General features: G+C 38.5%; 2 protein-coding genes across 11 annotated transcripts in view; one reads left to right on the plus strand and one right to left on the minus strand.

The window, feature by feature from the left end:
- The window catches only part of BICC1 (BicC family RNA binding protein 1), a 251,650-nt gene extending 242,440 nt beyond the window's left edge, over positions 1 to 9,210 (plus strand). For 4 of the 5 annotated variants that reach the window (XM_006190993.3, XM_032491440.1, XM_032491441.1 and 1 more), the window contains 2 exons: positions 1,129 to 1,228; positions 6,607 to 9,210. In XM_006190993.3, the coding sequence (XP_006191055.2) occupies positions 1,129 to 1,228; positions 6,607 to 6,737 (231 nt within the window). In that variant the 3' untranslated portion in view covers positions 6,738 to 9,210. Of the gene's footprint in view, positions 1 to 1,128; positions 1,229 to 3,930; positions 4,011 to 6,606 lie in introns of all 5 variants that reach the window. The other variant, XM_014564592.2, reaches the window with a different exon arrangement.
- The window catches only part of FAM13C (family with sequence similarity 13 member C), a 536,869-nt gene that overhangs the window by 9,355 nt on the left and 503,031 nt on the right, over positions 1 to 24,483 (minus strand). For 3 of the 6 annotated variants that reach the window (XM_032491453.1, XM_032491452.1, XM_032491450.1), the window contains one exon: positions 6,741 to 6,871. The gene's annotated coding sequence lies outside the window, so the exon portion shown is untranslated. Of the gene's footprint in view, positions 1 to 6,655; positions 6,872 to 24,483 lie in introns of those variants that run through there. The other 3 variants (XM_032491443.1, XM_032491444.1, XM_032491445.1) reach the window with 2 other exon arrangements.

The raw sequence follows: 24,483 nt of genomic DNA on the forward strand, positions 1-24,483 counted from the left end.
CTTCCTTGACCAGAATTTCTAAAAAACATCTCTAGACCTGTTATAAATGATAAATAAAAAGGTTTCTCAAGATCTGGATGTACCTTCCAAATCAAAACAGAAAATTGCAAATTAATTTCCATATAATTTGAGTAAAAAGTATATCTTACTATTTGCAGGTGTGTTGAAATTTGGTACTGTTGCCTTCATGGAGGATATTTTCTAATATTCAGATATGACTTAACAAGAATCCCCCATTAAGCAACCTTCTGAGATTTATTTTAAGCAGGATGAAGATTTATTTAGCAGCTTTCACAGATGATCTGTCTATATGCATTGTTACTAACCATAGCTGCCAGCTCTTTTACCCCTTTGGTGAGTGCACTGCATTGTATCTAAGATCATGTTTAATGTCCACTACAACCCTGTGAGGTATGGTCTTGTCAACCCTAAGCGCCTACAACGCATAGTGGCACAGCGTCTGAGCCCAAGTCTCTCTGGCTTCAGAGCCTGTTGCCTTTCTGTTCTTCCAGACAGTCTCCAAAGGAAGGTGAGACTCTTGGGCTGCTTCCTTCCACACTTTGTTGCTGATGCCAGGTTGTACAGTTACACTGTTCCTGGAAATACTTCATATATGCCACTTTCAGAGATCGTCTGCTGGGCTGAGCCAAGTGTGTCACGGGTCTGAGGTAGTTGGTGAATTCTGCTGTGACTCTTATGTAGACTATAATGGAAGATACCACTTATGGTGCTATTTTTTTTTTAATGGGGAGACATTTAACCAAGTCAGAATCCAAAACTAAGAAATATTTTCTCGCTTGAACAGATAAGTGTTCCTCCTTTCACCAGTTCACAAAAACCGTGTAATTTGTGTTTTCCTTTTTGCCCTGAGTGCCAGGATGCTAAGACCTAAGTTTATATCTCAGGTGCAGTAAATCATTGGCTTAGACTGTCTTTGGCTAGAATTACTGCCTTCATTTTACCACCTCTGTTACTTAACTCTTGTCCCTGAGGTTTGTGACACCACCATTCTTTTCTGGAAGTAAGCAGAGCATAATGAATAAACAAGTGTAATAATGAGTTGAACCTATAAGGAGGAAGAAAATAAGTACTTAATATATTGATTATAGATTACTTTTTCACCCACAGATTGATCTTCAGACATTCCTCACTCTCACAGATCAGGATCTGAAGGAGCTGGGAATTACGACTTTTGGTGCCAGGAGGAAAATGCTGCTTGCAATCTCAGGTGAATATAAATGTTCTTATTCACATCTTAAAATCTGAAGAACCTCTGCCAGTGGTCTCAGCCAGCAGGGCTGGTTCTGCCCATCACTCGCTTCCTGTCCTGGGACTTCGTGGTTGTGCAGAGTGTTTTCCCACCAATGCTGACATATGCCAAGAACACCCCCACTCCTTCATTAAGGCATAGCCTGAAAACCTGCCTTGACAATGTCATTCCTTAAAATGGATCTCTTCAGGAAGGTCTAACCCAAATTCCCCTTGCAGAATGTGAGGATGAGGGAGCAGTTTAATTCTCCATTTCGTGGTTGTGTTAACTTATGATCACTGGGTTTGTGAATAATTATTCTGGGTTGGTTATCATGCTTTAAATGCATGTGCCCTCATAACCAGCTCAGGTCACTGCACCAGAGAAAAAGAATATGCTCCTGGGTATAGCTGGAACCTGGTAGTGTTTCTTGTCTTAATGCTTTTTAATTTTTCTCCAAGTTTTAATAGAATTTGTGAATCATAGAAGAGTGTAGTATCCTAAAAATAGTCACAGGATGAAGGAGAGTCTGAAGGTCTGTCTCCCAGACTGCCACTTTAGTGCATCTTTTGCATAAGAAAATATTCTATATGCATTTACTAGGTACCTCCGCCAGGTGATGAGTCGGGAGTTGGCAAATACTTAACGATGTACCTCAAAAAGATGTTGACAGAAATGAGGAAGAAAATTAGGGGGCAAAAAAATGATGTGCTTACTTTCTGAAGACTTTCTGATAAAGTTCATGAGTGTTAATTTTATATGTGTGCCAGTCTCTCAAAAAGACAGAGACACCAGGTGTCAGGTGTGGTGAGAAAATGACTTTGCTTTTTCAAAACACGGAATTTGCAGGCTTTGCTAGTTTGAGGCCAGCAGTGGCCTCCAACTGGTGAAAGTCCTTTCTTAAACAGCATTCTCTGATCAGATCATCAAGTAAAATTAAAAGCCTCCGTAGTTTTCCATTTTATTTTAGCAGCAGATCAACGCTACCCACCACCCCAATATCTGCTTTAGATTTTAGATCTATATAAGCAGAGTAGCTTTAGGGCTGGAAATTCAGCCGTTGGGCAGCCTGTTAGGCTCCTCCATGGGTAAATAGAGTTCTGCACACAGCAGACTGAGAAGCCTTCTTCCACCCGGTGCACCCAGGCTGCTGCATTAACGGTGCTCCACAGGGCAGCCGCTGTTTCTTGTGCTTGTATCAGCTCGGTACAGTGGATAGAACGCTGTATTCAGAATAGGAGAACTGACATTTGCTTCTCCACATCATGAGCCCTTGGATGAGTTTCCAAACCTCTTTTGGTTTTGGTTTCATACCCATGACGGTGGATTGGCGTAGATGATCATGTAGGGTCACTTTCCATTTCTAAGCCCTGCCCTTCCATGTGATGGCTCACCAGGCGGAGTGAAGCGAACCTGAGGTTTTACCAGTACGTGTTATTAGGAGGGGTCCCTTGTTCTTTTTTACTGTCTATGCCAATATCATAGTTTTCAACTTGTTTACCCTAAAGCTCAGCTTCAGAGGGCTATTTCTGGATCCAAATTAACTTTATATATCTTTATATTCTTTTAATTGTTTGAAAGTAAAATTAATATACTGCTTGAAATTTGATTAACTCAGTCACCACACCAGTACTGTTAAAATATGCCAGTGGGCTAGCACATTTACACCAGAGAAGTGTATGTTTCAGAACGCCATAATCTTTCACTAGAGATTTGTGGGATGTCCGTGACAGTATAATGAATAGTCAGTCCTTTCTTTGTGCACCAACCCAATTACAAACTTTCTAAAACTTCCAGCAACAAGCACACATCTCTAAATATTTTCACAGGTTCCAGTTGCATCGTCAGTACTTCTGCTCTGGAATACATAGGTGATGTATTCCAGGTGTGTTCTGGGGAGTAGGGTGTGAAACAGGAGGCGTTTTGAGTCCTTGTTTAAAAAATATTTTCTTTAATCATCATCTTTAGTGTGGTTCTATTGAGATTGTAGCCTGCTTCTCCAAACTGCCTCTCAGTGGGTTTCACAGGTCCTCTTGCTTTTAAAGGGAATTAAAGACTGAATAAGATGCCTTATGAATGCTCTGCACAGCAAGAAGTATTTGATTATTTTAAGGATGATTTTGCCTTACTTTGTTGAGTGCATTTGTTTGAACCTGGTAAATCATTTTCTCTGCAAGAAATAAGTTTTTATAGAGAAACACTTCATCAAAAAGCTTCTTTTTCCAATTCAACTCATCTGATAACAGACATTCATTTATAGTCTCAGAGCACTTCATTTCCAGATAGATGCAGGGTCTCAGGGCAGCCTTGACTCCCGTTGGTCTTGTGGTTACACAGTTTAGCTATAGAGTTTGCTCAAAATTCCTTTTAAAAATTTTGTAGATTTTTAACTGGAAATCAAGAGTTGTTCTTTCAGTGTAAGGTTTTGTTTTGCTTTTAATCTTGGGCCAGAAGACATTTATTTTAATTGTTATAGGAGTTAAGATTTATCTCTAATAGAATGGACCAGAGAAAAAAAATTCTTTTTTCCCCCAAATTCACAAGTCGATTTTTCTCTGAGAATTATAGTGATTGGTTACCTAAGTGTACAGGAACTAAGTGAAAGGAAGTTTAGCATCCTGTTGACAGGCTTGCCGCCACGGCCTCAGGTAGATCTAACATCTCCCGACCTATTCTTTTAGTTTGTGACTCTGTTCAGATCCGCACCAAGATCCTGAGAGCTGCCAGGATTGTGTGAACCTTGGAATTTCAAAGAAAAAAGGTTGGTATTTTCCCAAACTACCCCTTAGGCCTACTGAAAAAAAAAATCAGAAGAGGGAGTTTGCTTTTTAATTTAAAAAACAACAACAAAAAACGGAAGTCTCTTTGGTAGGACTTGATTCTTGATAATCTCTCTAAAAGACTTACCTGTGTACTTCACACTCTTAGAAACTACATCTTTAGGGAATGGCTGACTTTCTTCATGATCATTTATTCTCTCAAAAATCTGGGGGATGTGACTTTTCACATTGAAGTTTTCAACATCTATTTAAAAATGTCTTCGGTGACCCGATCGTTTTCATGTGCTTAATTGTACATGTTTTATGTGCTAGGAGAGAACGGTGTTTGCCGCCTTCCTTTCTTTTCCTTCTCTATAGTGTGGGAGTGTCCTGGATTCATGGGTTATCCCCCCACGAGAACATGGAGGGCAAAGAAAGTCTCCTCATTTAAAGGCGATAAAAACTTTCCCAGGCTATGTTTAAGAGGATTCAGATATTTTTAATTCTCCTACAAGTGTGCCTTTAAATATATTCAATTGTCTTGATTTCTGAATTTTTTGTGTTTGTTTTTTAAACAGGACACACGTGATAGGAATGTCATTGCTACTGTTTCTGGGGGAACTTGAAACAGTAGCCATCCATATGCATGCCTGCATGTTTTTTACTCCTAATATCTTCCTTGCTTCTTTAGAGTTTCTAAGCTATGTTTTTCTGTTAAAAAAAAAATCAATTTAGTATACATATAAAGTGCGAAAGGAAGGCTCTGTTATCCAGCATACCTGAAACTACCAATTTCTCAAACTTCTATTCCCGATGCCTTGGGTGGTCTCCACCCAGTGGGTAGATCCCTGCCGCCCACAGCATGGACCTTTGCCTCAGGCAGAAAGGGCTTCCTACTTCATCCGTTTCTGAAACTCAAGTTTTCTTATCTATAAAATGGAGGATGGTAGTATTACCTGCCCTTTAGAATGTAAAGTACTTGTCATATTAATAGGCTCTAATAAATCACTGTTGTTTTCTTTTCTCCCCTAAAACCTAGAGGTAAACAACAAAGAGGTGTCTCCCCTCTTGGAGTGCCCCTGTGGGGCAAACACTGACATTTTGGGAGGCAGTGGGGTGAAGTGTTAAGGTCACTGGTCCATCTTTCAGAACTTGGGAGACAAGAGCATGTCTGGCCAGATGGCTGTCCCTGGACACCTCTGACCCACTGCAACCTGCCTGAGTCTCTGTTCTCGTCCTCAGCTTTCCTGTAGCAGGCCATCGCTTGCCCTGTAACTTCAGAATTCAAAAAGGGATTGTATGTGTGTATGGTTGAAAAAGCACCGAGCACTTTGTAAATATTAGGTGCCGACTCACTTGCTCCACCTGACCCCCACCCTCCCAAAGAAAAAGACAACTTTAAGCACATCATCTATATAATCCCTCTATCTGAGACTGAATAAATTTAAAGATACAGTTGACCCTTGAACCACATGGGCATTAATCCCTGTATAACTTAAGTCACTCTTTGTATCTGCAGTGCCTCCTTCTGCATCTGCAGATTCAGTCAACCACAGACCAGGTAATACTAGTATTTACTATTGAAAAATATCCACGTAGAAGTGGACCCAGTCAGTTCAAACCCACATGATTCAATGGTCAGCTGTACTTGCATTTGGCAGCTATCAGAAACCCCACTTTCCACAGACTGACAGTTCTATCTACTTGTATGAATTCATTAGTGAGAATTGTATCAGTTGACTTGAGGATTTGTGAATGTGTGTATGAAGGGGAAGATGGGACACTGCTTCAAGTGTTCACCTTTGTGGTTAATCATTTTGAGTTGGGAAAAGACAAATTAAACAGTACTGTGGTTTCTTTAAAATTAAAATTGAGCATCTTAGTTTTTCCCTGAAAATTTAGATTCAAGTATTGGTCATTTTCAGTTGTGTTAATTTCCTAAACTGTTGCTATTTTTACTAAGTTGATTTTTTTACTCAAAGAAACCTGCTGGTAAGCTTCTTCGGATAGCTCTTCCTGACTCAAGGAGTGTAGGCAAATGAGTCCCTGGAGCCATGGGGCTGGGGCTTAACTCAACTCATCAGTATGCTCCTCCAATGTTCTTGTGTTTAGATGTGGAGTCTTCTTTTCATGTCTGATTTAAATAATTAATGACTTCTGTGTTTGATATGGGTGAGTTTATTGAGCTGTAATAATTTTCTGGGTCACTGGTAATGCATCCTCTCAACTGCCTTTTACCAGCTTCGATGGTCCCCCTCCCTTTGCCTCAAATGACATCTGGGATAGGTCGAACTGTTTATATTGTGTATCTGGACTTCAGAGGGTTCTGAGAATGACATATCCCCTGGGTAGTTTACAAACTGCAATGAAAACTATTTGCTGTCCTTGGTTCTCTCAGCTACAAGATGCTACCTTTCATATCAGACGTTCTAGCATTTCAAAAATGTCTTGACAGTGGACTAAAGGTTTTCCTTTTTGCTACCTACTTAACTTTCCCCCCAAAACTTAACCACATCACCATTTCTGAGCTCTAATGCCATGTCCTGAAGATTACAGAACTTCCCCACTGAGCTAACAATCCTCTCTTTCTCTCTCTAGAATTAAATAAAAACCGAAGAAAGCTTTTTGAACCACCAAATGCACGCACCTCTTTCCTGGAAGGCGGAGCAAGTGGGAGGCTACCCCGTCAGTATCACTCAGACATTGCTAGTGTCAGTGGCCGCTGGTAGCAGGACCCTTCAGGCACATGCCCGCCAACTCTGTCAAGTGGACACAGGAGCTCTTTGAACAGTCTTCACTGCACACCGTCCTCAGCACTCTGGGTGTCTGGTATCAGGACCAAAGCATCTTATTCGCACCTGAACTTTGTGCCAGAAAGGAAGAAAAAAGAGAAGATGTTCTTATGTCACCATACAGAATGCCACATGTGGATCACTTTTTTTTTTAATGGCAATTGGACAGAATTTGCAATATGAGGATAGGGCTTTTTTTCCCCGTTTTTATTTACCTATATAACATGTGCACTGATTTTTTTTACTTAAAATGAAGGATGAGTTGACATCTGGGATGCCAGAAAACATAGAACTTATTTTGTTTGCTTTTTGGTATTTGGGGATTTTTAAAAAAATAATCAAAGTGGAATTTCCTGGCACTGCTTTAGAGCAATTGCTGAGGGCTTGCAGCACTTTACGCTTTCTAGCTTCTCGTCCTGTGGAAATGCTCTCTTTCATTTTCATGTCACTTGATGTATTGGTACGAATCGGATTTAGTCACATCTTTTCTGCGTTAAATTTTTATTTGAATTAGTACTGGATTATTAGTTTTTGTGCAGAATATTCTGTGACTTTGGGAAATAGTGACTCCACTTGGTTCTGGACCAGTTCTGTTCATTTATGTCAGCATCCTAGGAACACTCAGCGTTGAACCTAGTTCACCGTAACAGGTACAAGCAAAGAAAGACCAAATGGACTTTGCAATATTAACCCTTTGCAGTCATCATATTTAGCTGCTGCCTTTATTGCTAAAATGATCTTAATGGTTATCTGAAGGCAAAGGGCTATTCTTAGTATACTGCCACTAAAGGACACTTATTTATATCAAACTTTTATTTTTAGATATTATAAGCATACAGTACATAACTGATTAAATTGATATCTACTAGAGATTTATGATAGAGAATGGACGGCATTCAATAACTGGAGCCCTAGATTGTCACTTTATTTAAAAAAGACAAATAATCATCTGACAAGACAGCACTGTTGCCATTAGGAGGAGAAATACATTACTGTCTTTATGTACACATTAGCTGTGCTCCATATGGTCACAGGACTTACCTAAAACCACATCTGTCTGCTTGAAGTAGACTTGGGTTTGTTGAGAATGGAAAGGCTTTATTTGAGTCTCCAGGGTAACAATTTATAAAGACAGCTGAATTCTGAAGGAGGGGGAAAAAAAGACTATTTTGTAAGTGGCTAACTCATCGTTACAATCTTATACTGTGAAAGTCCAAGAAATCAGGCAACATTGTTTCCTAGGTCTTTTCAGACATCTTCTTATGGATTTATGAAGGGTTTTCAATCCATGAAGAAAATCACTAAGTGCCTTTCTTTCTTTAAAGCATTATTATTTCCAAGTGTATTAATTTGTTGGAAAACTTTCCCATAGGAAATGTTGTGACTTACCTGTACTGTAATGACTTATTTATGTTCAGTATTCAAGACTTTCTACGTGGACATAAACCACTGTCACGGGCTCTCCTCAGAAGGCATTAGATAATCATACAGAACAACTGGGGACTTTCATACAAGTGCGGGATCAGAAATACTTGTCTGACATTTTTCCATGGCTAAGTGTTACCATTAAGGTAAGAACAAGAATTAAAATTTTGCACAGAGAAAAATTCACTTAAAAAAATTGGTTACCTTGAAGGCATAGATAATGGACCTGTCATAAAATTATCAATTGTAACGGCTCTAAGGGGATGTAGAACTAACTTGCTCCCTGTGCAAATACAATGGTATCATCCTGCACATGTCACATGTATGCAGGTCACTACGGGAAGCTCCCTGCCTTATGGGGCTGTATGAACACAGTCATGCTACACATTCAGCACAGGGTAAGAATTCCAGATCTGTTTCCTGTTCAACAACTATACTTAATAAGACCTTCCCAAATAGAAAATAATCATTTAGAGTTTTATCCCAGCTCTCAACCTGTTGCATCTGTAGCAGGAGGAAGATGGAATGGATTTACAGTGTTAAGTTGATACAGGTTTTATGAACAGTGCTTTAATATTATGCCAAAGGGAAAAGTGTCCCAATTAAACTAGATTAAATAGGGTGGCTAAAAAAAATAAATAAAAACACTGGAAATGACTTTTCTCACTTTCTCTTGATGCAATGAAGGGAATATGACACTACAGTATACGGTGTTATCAGTGTTATATGATGCACAAAATATTTGGATTATTTGAATAAATGTTAGTTTTTAATCAATCTGTGCCTTAATAGTGACCGGTTATCTGTAAATATAGAACAGATACAGATTGTATTTTTGTGTGGGTTTTTGTCCTTTTAGTGATTTTTTTTTTAAAAAATGAAAGATGGAATTAAACATTGAAAATGGGAATTTTTCTAAACTAATCAATTGTTATATGAAAAATAAATTTATATAATCCGTTTGTATTGCCCTTGCTAGATGAAATGAGTCTTTGTTTTCTAACTTTTTTTTTTCTGTTTTCAGCAGAATTGAATATGCACTCTCTGTCCTGTTGTCTTGCATTGATGGTCCTCATTTTCAGCTAGAAGCTAAGGCACTTTATTTGAGCCAGAGAATCAAGGACCAGTAATCAGCCATCCGTTCTGTGGCCACCCATAGGTACATACAAAAAGAGTAAGATTATGAACAGGTTTATTCTTCTTCTTTCTTTTATAAAGACTCAGGTATACGATTGCTTTGATGTCTTCATCCATCAGCAAAGGAGCTCCTTACTAAAGTGATGCTGGGCTTCTTGACCCAGGTTCCCATTTCAGAAACTAACCACTGTGCTATCATGCTGGATGGTTACTGTGCCTTGCCCTGAGATTTGTCTAAATCTCAGAAACCCTAGCCCTCCACCCATTATGCTCCCAGAAATATCTCCACTTAAATTACGTGTGCCAATGGTTCTTAAAAATTGTTTCTAGCACAAGAGTTCTTTTGATAACTAGAAATATTACTTGGGAACCCAATATTAAATAATTCATCCGTTAACTCATTCATTCATTACATAAATACTTAATGAGAGCTAAGTACCAGACCCTGTTCTAGGGACACCAGTAATTGAACCATAAAGCCTTATCCTCACTAGGCTTACATTCAAAATGAAGAAAGACGAAAGTGTTGTAGATGAATAGAAGGATGGAATACCCTACCCTTTAACACAGGCCTCCGTGAATTTATAGCACTTCAAGCCAACTCGAGTGCTGCCTAGAAACCCTGGTTTTTGACAAAACTTTTGAAAGTACCTATCTCATAAAAACAGGCCTTTGCTCCCAGTGCAGCATATTGACACCTCCCCTTCCTTTTTCTAGGTTTCATAGGTTTAATCACATTCTTAAAAGGAGTGTGTGGCCAAAAGGGTTATGACACACCTTGTACAATGACCTGTCACTTCTTAGATTTGACTCCAAGTGACTTTGCAGTATTTGGGAATCAAGTTTACCTTGAGAGAATATGTGTTTGCTATCCCTGAGGATACTCCAAGAAGGCAGTCATAGAGAGATGCCACCCGGATGGTAACAGGTTATTCCTGACTTTGCTTCCCTTCACTAAAACAAAAACTAATCACTATTGATGGACAAGACACCACTAAGGAGGGGCTTGCAACAACCGGGGCTCAGGTCTTGGCAGTCTGAGTTCCTCCCTGCAGTGCCCAAGTAGCATTCCCAGCCAGCGGTTTTGCTCATCTGCAGAATCAAGAAGGGAGCACAGTCTGACGAGGAAACTCAGAGGGGTGCAGGGGTGCCGGTCTGCCTCATTCAGGCCCTGGGGCCTGGTCTGCCCATGCCAGGTAACGGAGCTGAGTCATAGCTCCACCCACCGCCAATCCTGGCTCCAGGCACCTTCTGACCAGAAGCCCTGTTTGGGAAAATCTGGGAGTTACCTGAAGCGGGCCCTCCCAGTCCCACTCAGGCAGGAGGGCCGAGTCATAGCCCCAGCCTCTGTGGAGTGTGACGCTTCCACTCCATCTGACAGGAAGGGGCTGTATCACAACACCTGGAAGCTGCTGCAAAACCCAGTAATGCTCAACCTGAGAGGCGGGAGATCAGAGATGACCTCCTTCAGAGCAAAGCAAATGGCCCTGTGTGGGTTGGGTTGAATCAAAACCACAAACAAAGAGACTTTCATGGGCGCTGCTCCTCCCACTGCATTAGGGAGGGAAATGAATTCATATCGTTACTCAATGTTGAATACAGCCTTCAGGCTGCCTGACTAGAGAACCTAATCAGAGAACACCGCAGAGCCCCTCTAACAACCCTGCTTATGGCAGCCCTTAAAAGGAGCAAGCCATGGCTTTTCCCATCTGCAGAGCAGAACCAGTGGCCTCATCTGACCAACGTATTCAGTGCACGCTCTTGCCTGATTCCAGTCCCCAAACAAGCTGTGTAGCCCCTGGGTCCTATCCTACAACCCTGCCAAGCAGGCTAATTCATAGCCCCACCTACTGTTGAGTATAGTACCCAGTAGTGACCATTTAATAAACATCACCAGAGAATCCAGGCAACTGCGGAGCCCATCCTACAGCTTCCCTGGGCAGGGAACCAAGCAGCAGCAGTCTGTCCAGCTGTTCTCAGCTATGGCTCATGCCTCACCCCAACCTCAGAGCTCAAACAGTTGCCTTGCTCCAAAATAGACCTTAATAGCAGTTGCCCACCTGCCCAAGGATGTTACCAGCAGACACGCCCAGAAAAACCAACTGAGCTGACCGGTGAAAAACTGTCTCTGCCTAAGTAAACCAGCAAAGTCTGGAAGGGGAACCTACTTATTCAAATACAACAACATAAGAAATAAAGGATCACAAAACATCAGGTAAATGTGGCAACATGCAAGGAGATTAATAAATCACTAATAAATGAGCCTAAAGAAATGGAGGGCTAGTAAATGTCAGGGAAATAATTCATAATAATCCTCAAAGAAATTCAATGAGATACAAGAACATAGAGGCAACACAATGAAATTCGGAAAGTAGTCCATGAACAAAATGAGAAGTTCAGTAAAGAAAAAGAAACCACACCCCAAAAAACCATACTGGGAATCCTAGAGCTGAAAAAAGTAGAATAACTGAATTGAAGAATTTGATAGAGAGCCTTGAAAGCAGGCTTGATCATGCAGAAGAAAGAACCAGCAACCTGGAAGATAAAACATTTAAAATTATGTAGTTGAGGAACAAAAAGGATGAAAAAGAGGAGGCAGGTTGGCAGAGCAGGAGATTCTGAGCCCAACTCCTCCCACTGACACACCAAACTACATATAGAACAACTTTCTCTGAGAACAACCTAAAGACAAGTAGAACAGCTCTTCTACAACTAAGGATATAAGGGAAAAAACCCTTGAGACAGGTAGAAGGGGCAGAGACACAATCTAGTCAGGGCCAACAACCCTAGAGGGTGGCCCACAAGCAGAAGGGGCTATCACAAAGTTGGAGATCCCACCTAAGAAGTTAGGAGTTAAAGCCCCAAATTGAGAACTGCAGCCCTGGGGATGGCACTGGGAATATAAGCCCCCTTAACTGGTTTTGAAAACCCTTGGGACTTACAATCAGGAGTGCCAGAGGACAAGAGGAAACCAAGAATTTGCTCTTAAAGGGGTCACTTGCTCTAAGTTTCAGCATAGAGGCAGCAGAATGAAAAAAGTACCTGTTACTCTAGCCAGTCTGCTAAGACAGCCTTAGCATGCCCCTCACCCCCCAGCCTATTCTGAGCTCCAGTTCTAGACCTCCTTACCCACCAGGGCAGCAGTTCCCAGTGCACCACAGGAGAAGCCATGGTCTATAATGGGCTCCAGTGGCCCTCACCCTAACCAAGGTGAAGACCCCAGTGTAACCTTAGAATCCCTGGCTTTTAGCAGGCTCTGACCCCAGCCCCTAGTCCCCAACCCCTACCTACCAAGGTGACTGTCTTGGCATGCCCTGGGAGAAACCCTGGTCCATGACCACTTCAGCTCCAACCCTTCTGCCAAAGCCACCAGACACACAGAGTCTGCATAGGGATGCTTCGACACAAGGGCATACTTTCAAAACTGGGAGAGTAATTGTCACCTAATTTGTAAACACAGAAAGTCAAACAAAATGAAGACAGAGAATGTGTTTCAAATGAAAGAAAAAGGCTGAACCCTACCAAAAAAACAAACAAACAAACAAAAAAAAACACTAATGAAACAGAGATGAGTGATTTATCTGATAAATAGTTCAAAGGAATGGTCACTAAAATGCTCCCTAAACTTGGGAGAAGAATGGAGAACACAATGAGCACTTCAAGAAGAATTAGAAAATATAGAAAAGAACCAATCAGAGCTGAAGAATGCTATAACTGAGACAAAAACTACACTGCAGGGAATCAATAGCATATTAGACATAAAGGGGGAAAAGTGACAGTAATACAGTAATAGTGGGGAACTTTAACACCCCACTTACATCAGTGGATAGATCATCTAGAAAAAAAACTAATGAAGAAATAGTGGTTTTTAATGACACATTAGCTCAAATGGAGATTATATATATGTATATATATCCATATATCTATATCTATATATATAGAGAGAGAATATGAATGAGAGAGAGAGAGAGAATTCCATCACATAACAGCAGAATATACATTCTTTTCAAATGCACTTGGAACTTTCTCCAGGATAGATCACAAGCAAGGCCACAAAACAAGTATCAGTAAATTTAAGAAGACTGAAATCATACCAAAGATCTTTTTCACCCACAACATATGCAACATGAAATTAATTACAGGAAGAAAACTTGAAAAAAAACACAAGACACTGAGACTAAACAATATGCAACTAAAAAACCAATGGGTCAACAAAGAAACCAAAGAGGAAAAATTTTTAAAAAGCACCTTGAGATGAATGAAAATAGAAACACAACTTTCCAAAATCTAAGTGACACAGCAAAAGCAACTGTAAGAGGGAAGTTCATAGTGATACAGGCCAACCTCAAAAAATAAGAAAATGCCAAATAATCTAGTTTTACAACTAAAGGAATTAGAAGAACAAAGCCAAAAGGTAATATAAAGAAGAAAATAATAAATATTAGAGCAGAAATAAATAAAATAGAGACTAAAAAATAAAAGCAAAAATCCATGAAACTAAGAGCTATTTTTTTAAAGATATAAAAAAAATTAACAAACGTTTACTCTGACTCATAAAAGAAAAAGAGGACCCAAAAGATAAAATTGGACGAAAGGGGAAATTACAACTGATACCACAGAAATACAATCAAAAGAGAATATACAATTATATGCAAACAGAATGGACAACCTAGAAGAAATGGATAAATTCCTAGAAACACAATATTCCAAGACTGAATCAGGACTAAACAGACTATCTGAACAGACCAATCACTAGTAATGAAATTGAATCAGTAGTCAAAAAACTCCCCCAAAACAAAAGTCCAGGACCAAATGGCTTCATGGGGGAATTCTACCAAACATTTAGAGTTAGTACCTTTCCTTTTCAAACTATTCTAGAATACTGAAGAGGAGGGAATATGCCCAAACTCATTTTACAAGGCCAGCATTACCTAATACCAAAATAGAAAAGGACACTATCAGAAAACTACTGATCAATATCTTGGGTGAATATAGATGCAAAAATTCTCAATGAAATACAAGCAAACCATATTCAGCAGCACATTAAAAGTATCATTCACCATGGTCAAGTGGGATTTATCGCTGGATGCCAGGATGAATCAAAATATGCAAACCAATCAATATGATACATCACATTAATAAAATGAAAGAAAAAAAAACACTATGATCATCTCAATAGATACAGAAAAAGCATTTGACAAAATCAGTATCTTTTCATGATAAAGAGTCTTAACAAATTAGGTATGAGAAAGAAAAATGCCATATATCCCTTCTATGTGTAATCTAAAATAATAAGGACACAAATGAACTAATTATTATTTATAACTCAGATGACTGATTTCTTGAATATGTGTAAGCACATCTGACTGTCCTTTATGATTGGATTACCACATTCTGTTTATTCTTATTTTGTGGTTGGGTTTATTCCTTTGTTAACTATGTAAGTTTAAAAAGCTAAAGCTCTAATCTGTTCTTAGAAACAATGATCAGTACATATATTTAAACTAAAAAAAATGTGCAGTATATTGTGTATATATATATTCACATGCAATATAATGTTTATGTGCAAAAAAGTAAGGTATAAAAGAAATGTATCTCAATGTAATAAAGCCCACAGCTAACATCATACTTAATGGAGAAAGGTTGAAAGCTTTTCCTAGAAGACCAGAAATAAGATAAGGGTGTCCACTCTCTACACTCTTATTCAACATAGGACTGGAAGTCCTAGCCAGAGCATCAGGCAAGAAAAAGAAATAAAATCATCAAAATTGAAAAACAAAGTAAAATTGTCTCTCTCTGCAGATAACATGATTTTATATGTAGAACATCCTTAAAGATCCCATTGAAACACTGTTATTTCTAATCAATGAATTTGGTAAAGCTGCCAGATGCAAAATTAACCTACAAAAATCAACAGCATTTCTACCTACTAACAAAAATTACCTAAAAAATAAAGAAATGGATCTCATTTACAAAAGAATAAAAATAGTAAATACTTAGGAATAAATTTAACCTAGGAAGTAAAAGATCTATCTCTGAAAATTGCAAGACATCAAAGAAAGAAACTGAAGAAAACAAATAAATAGAATAATATACCATGGACATGGATTAGAAGAATTCATACTGTTCAAATGTCCATAACTACCCAAAACCATCTGTAGATTCAGCATAATCCCTATCAAGATTCCAATGGCATTTTTTAACAGAAGTAGGAAAAAACCTAGATTTTATATAGAACCAGAAAGACTCCAAATAGCCAAAGCAATCCCGAGAAAGAACAAAGCAGGAAGAATCATCCTTCTTGATTTCAAGCTATACTATAAACCTATAGTAATCAAACCAGTATAGTTTTAGATAAAAACAGAGAAATAATGGAACAGAAATAAACCCAAACATACATGGTCAACTAATATTTAAAATGGAGCCAGAGATAGTCGACAGAGAAAAGGCAGTCTTTCTAATAAATTGTCATTCACATGTAAAAGAATGTAACAATATCCCTATCTTACTTTGCTCACAAAAATTAACTCAAAATGGATTAAAGTATTAAATGTAAGACCTGAAACTGAAACCATGAAACTTCTAGAAGAAAATACATGAAAAAAGCTCCTTGATGTGGGTCTTGGCAATGATTTTTTGATACGACTTCTAAAGCCCAAGCAACAAAAGCAAAAATAAAAAGTGAGACTACATCAAACTAAAATGCTCTGCACAGCAAAAGAAACAGTCAACAAAATGGAAAGATAATCCAGGAATGAGAAAAAATATTTTCAGTCCATACATCTGATCAGGAGTTAATATCCAGAATACATGAAGAACTCATACAACTCAAAAGCAAAAAACCAAAAAATCCAATTAAAATAGGGCAAAAGAACTGAATAGATTTTTTTCCCCCAAAGAAGATACAGGAATGGCCAACAAATACAAGATAGGATGCTCTACATCACTAGTCATTAGGGAAATGCCAATCAAAACCACAATGAGGTAGCACCTGATGCCTGTTAGAATGACCATCATGAAAAAGATGAGGGAATAAATGTGTCAAGTGTGGAGAAAAGGGAGTCCTTGTGCACTACTAGTGGAACCGTATACTAGTATAGCCACTGTGGAAAACAGAGTGGAAGATTTTTTTTTAAATTAAAAATAAAACCATCATGTGATCCAGCAAATCCACTTCTGGAAATATATCCAAAGCAAACAAAGACACTAACTTGAAAAGATACCACCCCTATGTTCATAGCAGCAATATTATTTACGATATCCAAGACATGAAAGCAACCTAAAGGTCTTATCAATGGATAGAGTTTAAGATTAAGAAGTTGTGGTAAATAAATACAATGGAGCATTCATTATTCAGCCATTAAAAATGAGAAAATTCTGTTATCTGCAACAACATAGACTGAACATGAGGGCTTTATGCTAACTGAAATAAGTTAAAGAAAGACAAATGTAGTATTATCTCACTCACATGTGGAATCTAATTTTTTAAATTCATAGAAAAAGATTAGATTTATGGAAGCCAGAGGCAGAAGGTGGTTGAAAGGTACAAACTTCCAGTTATAAGATAAGTACGTGATGATAAAACATGATGACTATAGTTAACACTTCTGTATGATATATAGGAAAGTGGTTTAGAGGGTAAATCCTAAAAGGCCTCATTACAAGGAAATAATTTTTCTTGCTTTTTCTTTTTATTGCATCTATGTAAGATGATGGGTGATAAATGTTGCAGCAATCATTTTACAATATGTGCAAGTTAAACTATTATGCTGCACACCTTAAATTTATCGAGAGATGTATGTCAATTATAGCTCAATAAAACTGGGGGGAAATGCAGTAATATTCAGAAGTTAATTCCAAAAATAGACCTCCCAATTGTTTTATGTATCCCTTAACAGCCTATTGCGGATATGGATGATTTTAGTACTTTTGTCTTTTACCTTCCTACTAGCTTTTTGCATAAAGGATTTCTGACCTTTACTGTATGTTTGCCTTTACCAATGAGCTTTTTAATTCCATAATTTTCTTGTTTCTAGTTGTGGCAGTAATCATGAGTAGAGGAGACTACAAATGCAGGGTTTTAAAAATGCACTTGATATTAAGAGATTGGCAACTTAAAACAATTTATACACACACACACACATATACTCATACATATATATATGTAGAGAGAGAGAGGGAGACTGCTATATAAAAAACTCATGGTAATTACACACCAAAAATTTATAATAGGTATACACACAAAAAAAGAGAAAGGAATCCAAACATAACACTAAAGGTAGTCATCAAATCATATGAGAAAAGAACAAAAGAAAGGGGAAAAAAGACCTGCAAAACAACCCCCAAACAAGTAACAAAATGGCAATAAGAACACACATATCAATAATTACCTAAAATGTAAATGGACTAAATGTTCCAATCAAAAGACATAGAGTGGCTGAATGGATACAAAAACTAGACTCATATATATGCTGCCTACAAGAGACAAACTTCAGACCTAAAGACACACACAGACTGAAAGTTAGAGGATGGAAAAAGGTATTCCATGCAAATGGAAATCAAAAGAAAGCCAAAATAGCAATACTTAATATCAGACAAAATAGACTTCAAAATAAAGACTGTTACAAGAGACAAAAGATACTACATAATAATCAAGGAATCAACCAAGAAGAAGATATAACAATTAGAAATACATGCACCCAACATAGGAGCACCTCACTATACAAGGCAAATATTAACAAACATAGAAGGAGAGATCGACCTAATACAGAACTACTAGGAGACTCCAAAAACCCCACTGACATCAATGGACAGATCATCCAGACAAAATTAATAAGGAAGCACTGGCCTTAAATGACACACTAAATCAGATGGACTTAATTGATAGAGGTATACATTTCATCTGAAGGCAATAGAATATACTGTCAAGTGCACATGAAACATCTCCAAGATAGATCCCATGCTAGGCCACAAAACAAGCCTCAGTGAATTTAAGAGAACTGAAATTTTATCAGACATCTTTTCCGACCACAATGCTATGAGACTAGAAATCAACTACAAGAAAAAAAAAAAAACTGCGAAAACACAAACACATGGAGGCTAAACAATGTGCTACTAAACAATCAATGGATCACTGAAGAAATCAAAGGAGAATTCAAAAAGTACTTAGAGACAAATGAAAATGAAAACATAATGAACCAAAACCTCTGGGACAAAGCAAAAATAGTTCTAAGAGGAAAGTATATAGTGATACAAGCTTACCTCAGGAAACAAGAACAATCTCAAATAAACAACCTAAACTTACACCTAAAGCAATTAGAGAAAGAATAACAAAACCCAAAGTTAGTAGAAGGAAAGAAATCATAAATATTAGAGCAGAAATAAATAGAAATTTAAAAAACAATAGAGGGGGGGTGCCAGGATGGTGCAGTAGAAGGATACTCCAAGCTCGCCCTCTCCCACAAATACACCAAGAGAGACATCCACAGACCCACCCATTCACTCAGAACACCTGCTGAACTTTGACAGAATATCACCTTCTTCAAAAGACAAAATTTCTCACAAAATCTGGTAGGAAAAAAAAAAAGGAAAGGAAATTAGCGTGGTACTTGTCCCACAGGGAGGGAGAAGCAAAGAAGAATAGCACTCTTATGCTGGGATGCCCCTTCTCCAATGGAGAGGTCAGTGGGGACAGAGGGATAACCTCCAAAGCTCAGAGGAATGCACAGCAGCCTCTTGGCCAACAGAACTGAAACCAGCATAAGGGTCTCTGTGATCCCCAGTGCTAGACATGAGCCGGCAGGGGTGGGCAGGGACTGGCTGCCCGACCTGGGTGGCAGGTTGGGGCAGACTGTGCAGAGGCAGCCTCAGGGGGCTGGAGTGTGCTATGGGCTGTGGCTGGGATTGTATACAGAATAAAATAGCCTGGATCCCCCATTAAAAAAAAAAACAAAACACTGCTGGTGTGTGTTGTGGGGAGGGGTGGAACACAGCGTGGCCATAGCCACTGTCTTCACAGGCCCAGGCGTTCTCATGAGAAGAGAGGCGGAGCTCAGCAATAGCCACCATATTCACTGGTGCGTGGCTCTCAGGCAGAGGTGGGGTTGAAACCTGAATCCATACCCAGGGGTTCTGCAACTTCATACCTGGGACTGAGGTTTATTTACAGCTCCAAGAACAGGGGACTGATTTGCTCCACAGGTGCTGTTTTTGGACCCATGCCTCTAAGAAAAATGAGCAAGGAGAGGAGTTCTGTCACACAGCAGGGGCGAGGGCTAGTGCAGCCATTTTCAGCGGGCCTGAATACAATACAAGGATGTGGCACTGGGGACGGTGCTGACCTGGTAGCATGACTGCACAATTGCTGCAGGCCTGGAGACTCTAGCAGTGCAGGCCTCTAAGATGAATGAGCAGAGTCTTCACAGCAGGGGTGAGTGTAGGAGCAGCATTTTAGCGAGCCTGCTTACCATGCATGGACGTGGTGCTGACCCAATAGCACGCCACAATCCATGTGTGTGGCCCAGATGTCAGTGGATCTGCACTGGTAGTTCTGAGGGCAGAGAACCTGGGGGACACCAGAGCAGAGTACTGATATTCCTACCACTGAAGTGGGGACAAGGGCAGCATCAACAAACAGAACTTGAAACACACCAACCCTGCCTACCATGCACTGCAGCTCAGAACCAGGTCTGGAAGCCTCCCTTCCACAGAAGAGGAACAGACCTGGCCCCTGTCAGGGCTGTGACAACCACAGAACAAAAAGGAGGACCTGCCCAACAACCAGGGCAGGCTCTGATCACAACAAAATCAGCCACACCCCCAAAGGGATAACAGTCAACACACACAGAAGTAAGACATGGCAACCATCTATACTAGAAACAGACCATGCGACAAAATTATTAGAGATACACAGTCTACACAGGAGCACATCCTTTTTTTTTAAGCCCTCTAAGACCATAGTAGATAATTGATACTCCATAATCCACAGTGCCAGAGAGATCTAAGTAAAATGAAGCAGCAGAGGAACTACTCCCAATTAAAAGAACAAGAGAAGTCCCCTGAAAAAATGATCTAAGAAATAGACCTTGATAGTCTACTAGATCACGACTTCAAAAAGGGGATGATAAAAGCACTGAAGGAAATAAGAGAGACTATGAATAAACATGCAGAATACCATAAAAAGAGGGGCCAATTAAAAATAGAAAACTCAATGGCTGAGATAACAGCCAAGCTAAAGGCAGTCAAAAGGAGACTACATAATGCAGAGGGACAAATAAGTGACCTAGAAGACAGGATAACAGAAATCACCCAATCAGAACAGGCAGAAAAGCAAGTGAAAACTAGTGAAAGAAATATAAGGGACCTATGGGTCATATAAAGTGCATCAACCTACACATAATAGGGGTCCCAGAAGGAGAAGAAAGAGAAAAGGGGATTGAAAAGGTAATTGAAGAAATTATGGCTGAAAACTTCCCAAACCTAAAGAAGGAATCAGATATCCTAGTATAGGAAGAACAGAGGGTCCCAAATAAGAAGAACCCAAATGGACCTAACCAAGACATCTTATAATTAAGATGGCCAAGGTTAAAGATAAAGAAATGATTTCAAAGGCATCAAGAAAAAAAAATAATCAGTTACAAGGGAACCCCCATAAGGCTTTTCACCTGATTTCTAAACAAAAACATTGTAGGCCAGAAGGGAGAGGCAAGATATATTCCAAGTCCTGAGTGAGAAAAGGCTGTAAACTAGGATACTCTATCCAGCAAGACTATCCATTAGAATAGAAGGAAAGATAAAGAATTTCACAGACAAGCAAAAACTAAAGAATTCAGCAATACTAAACCTATGCTAAAAGAAATACTGAAAGGTCTAAATAGAAAAGCAGGATGCTACAGAAATGAGAAAACCATAATTAGAAATGAGATAACTACAATGAGTTGCAACAGAACAAACATGAAGATGCACAAGAGGACATCAAAATCATTACAGGTAGGAGAGAGGAGCAAGAAAATACAGATTATTTTTCTTTTTTTCTTTCTTTTTAGGATATGTTTGAGCTTATATGACTATCAGTTTAAAGCAAACAGATATAGTAATGGGTTAATATACTTGAAAAACAGAGTAACCACAAATCGAAAGCATTCAATAGAGTCACAAAAACCAAAAAGAAACCAAGATAATACAAAAGAAAATTATCAAACCACAAAAAGAAACAGAAAGGAACACATATCTATCAATAATTACTATAAATATCAATGGACTGGATGCTCCCATCAAAAGACACAGACTGGCAGACTGGATAATAAAACAAGAACCTACAACATTCTGCATATAAGAGACCCATTGTAGAGTGAGGGACACATAAAAGATTGAAAATGAGAGGATGGAAAAAGATGTTTCATGCAAATGGAAACAAGAAAGCAGGAAGAGCAATATGGATTTCAGATAAAATAGACTAAAACAAAGACCATAAAGAAAGATAAAGAAGGACACTATATAATGATTAAAAAAGCAATACAAGATGACAATATTACACTCATAAACATATATGCACCCAATATAGGAATATCTAAACATATAAAGCAAATACTAACAGACATAAAGGGAGACATTGATGGGAACACAATCATAGTAGGAGACTTTAACACCCCATTAACATCACTGGACAGATCTTCCCGACAGAAAATCATTAAGGCAACAAAGAAACTAAAGGACACAACAGAATAACTGGAGTTGGTTGATATTTTCAGGACATTACATCCCCCTAAAACAGAATATACATTCTTTTCAAGCATGGAGCATTCTCCAGGATAGATCATATTTTCAGGCACAAAAGAAGTCTCAACAAATTTAAGAAGACAGAAATTATTTCAAGTATCTTTTCTGACCACAATGCCATGCAACTAGAAATCAACAGAAAAACAAAGGAGAAAAAAATGACAGCATAGAGATTAAACAACATGCAACTAAAAAAACACCAATGGGTCAATGATGAAATCAAAGAAGAAATAAAAATACTTTGAGACAAATTATATGAAAACACAGCCACACAAAATTTATGGGATGCAGCAAAAGCAGTTCTAAGAGGGAAGTTCATATAGAAATAGGCCTTCCTCAAAAAACAGGAACAATCTAAAGTTAACAACCTAAGCTATCACCTAAAAGAATCAGAAAGAAGAGCAAACAAAACCTAAAATTAGCACAAGGAAGGAAATAATGAAGATCAGAGAGGAAATAAATAAAATAGAGATGAAAAAAATAGAAAAAAAATCAATCAAACCAAGAGCTTTTTTTTTTTTAAGTAAACAAAATTAACAAACCTCTGGAAGGCTCACCAAGTAGAGAAGAGAGAGCACAAATAAACAAAATAAGAAAGGAAAATGGAGAAATTACAACCAATACCACAGAAATACAAAATATCATAAGAGAATACTATGAACAACTACATGGAAACAAACTGGACAACCTAGAAGAAATGGACAAGTTTCTGGAAACATACAGTCCAAGACTGAATCAAGAAGAAATAGACCACTTGAACAGATTGATCACTAGAAAACGAAATAGAATCAGCAATTTAAAAAAGAGTCCCTGCAAACAAAAGTCCAGGATCAGATGGCTCCACTGGGAAATTCTACCAAACATACAAAGGAGAACTCATACTGATCCTTCTCAAACTCTTCCAAAAGACTGAAAAGGAGGGAGTACTCCCAAACTCATTCTATGAAGCCACCATCACCATGATACCAAAACCAGACAAAGATACTACCAAAAAAAAAAAAAAAAAAAAAGTACAGGTCAATATCACTGATGAACATAGATGCAAAAATCCCCAACAAAATGTTAGCAAACAGAATCCAACAGCACATAAAAAAGGTCATACTTCATGATCAAGTACAATTCATCCCAAGGACACAACTATGGTTCAACATACAGAAATCAATGTGATCCACCACATTAACAAAAGAAAGGACAAAAATCACATAATCATCTCAATAGATGCAGAAAAAACATTTGATAAAATTCAATACCCATTTATGATAAAAAAAAAAAAACCTCTTACCAAAGGGGTATACAGGAAACATATCTCAACATAATAAAAGCTATTTATGACAAACCCACAGCCAGCATAATACTCAATGATGAAAAACTGAAAGCCTTCCCACTAAAACCTGGGACAAGATAAGAATGCCCACTCTCACCACTTCTATTCAATATAGTCCTGGAATTCCTAGCCACAGCAATCAGGCAAGAAAAAGAAATAAAAGGGATCCAAATTGAAAGAGAAGAGGTAAAACTGTCACTATATGCAGATGACTTGATATGATGTATAGAAAACCCTAAAAGCTCCACACAAAAACTACCAGAGCTGATAAAAGAATTTGGCAAGGTAGCAGGATACAAGATTAACATCCAGAAATCAGTTGCATTTCTTTACACTAAAAATGAAATAGCAAAATGGCCATCACTCAAAAATCCACAAATGACAAATGCTGGAGAGGCTGTGGAGAAAAGGGAGGGAATGCAGGTTGGTGCAGCCACTGCAGAAAACAGTATAGAGATTCCTCAAAAGACTAGGAATAGACTTACCATATGACCCAGGGCATATATCCAGATGGAACCCTACTTCAAAATGACGCCTGCACCCCAATGTTCATAGCAGCACTATTTACAATAGTCGAGACATGGAAACAGCCTAAATGTCCATCAACAGATGACTGGATAAAGAAGAAGTGGTATATTTATATAATGGAATACTATTCAGCCATCAAAACCGACCACATAACGCTATTTGCAGCAACATGGATGCTCCTGGATAATGTCATTCTAAGTGAAGTAAGCCAGAAAGAGAAAGAAAAATACCATATGAGATCACTCATATGTGGAATCTAAAAAAACAAAAACAAAAACAAAAACAAAAACAAAGCATAAATACAAAACAGAAACAGATTCCTAGACATAGGATACGAATTTGTGGTTGCGAAGGGGGAAGGGGGTAGGAAGGGATAGACTGGGATTTCAAAATGTAGAATAGATTAACAAGATTATACTGTATAGCACAGGGAAATATATACAAGATCTTATGGTAGCTCACAGAGAAAAAAATGTGACAATGAATATATAT

Source organism: Camelus ferus, chromosome 11, assembly GCF_009834535.1.
Source record: "Camelus ferus isolate YT-003-E chromosome 11, BCGSAC_Cfer_1.0, whole genome shotgun sequence".
NCBI lineage: Eukaryota > Metazoa > Chordata > Mammalia > Artiodactyla > Camelidae > Camelus > Camelus ferus.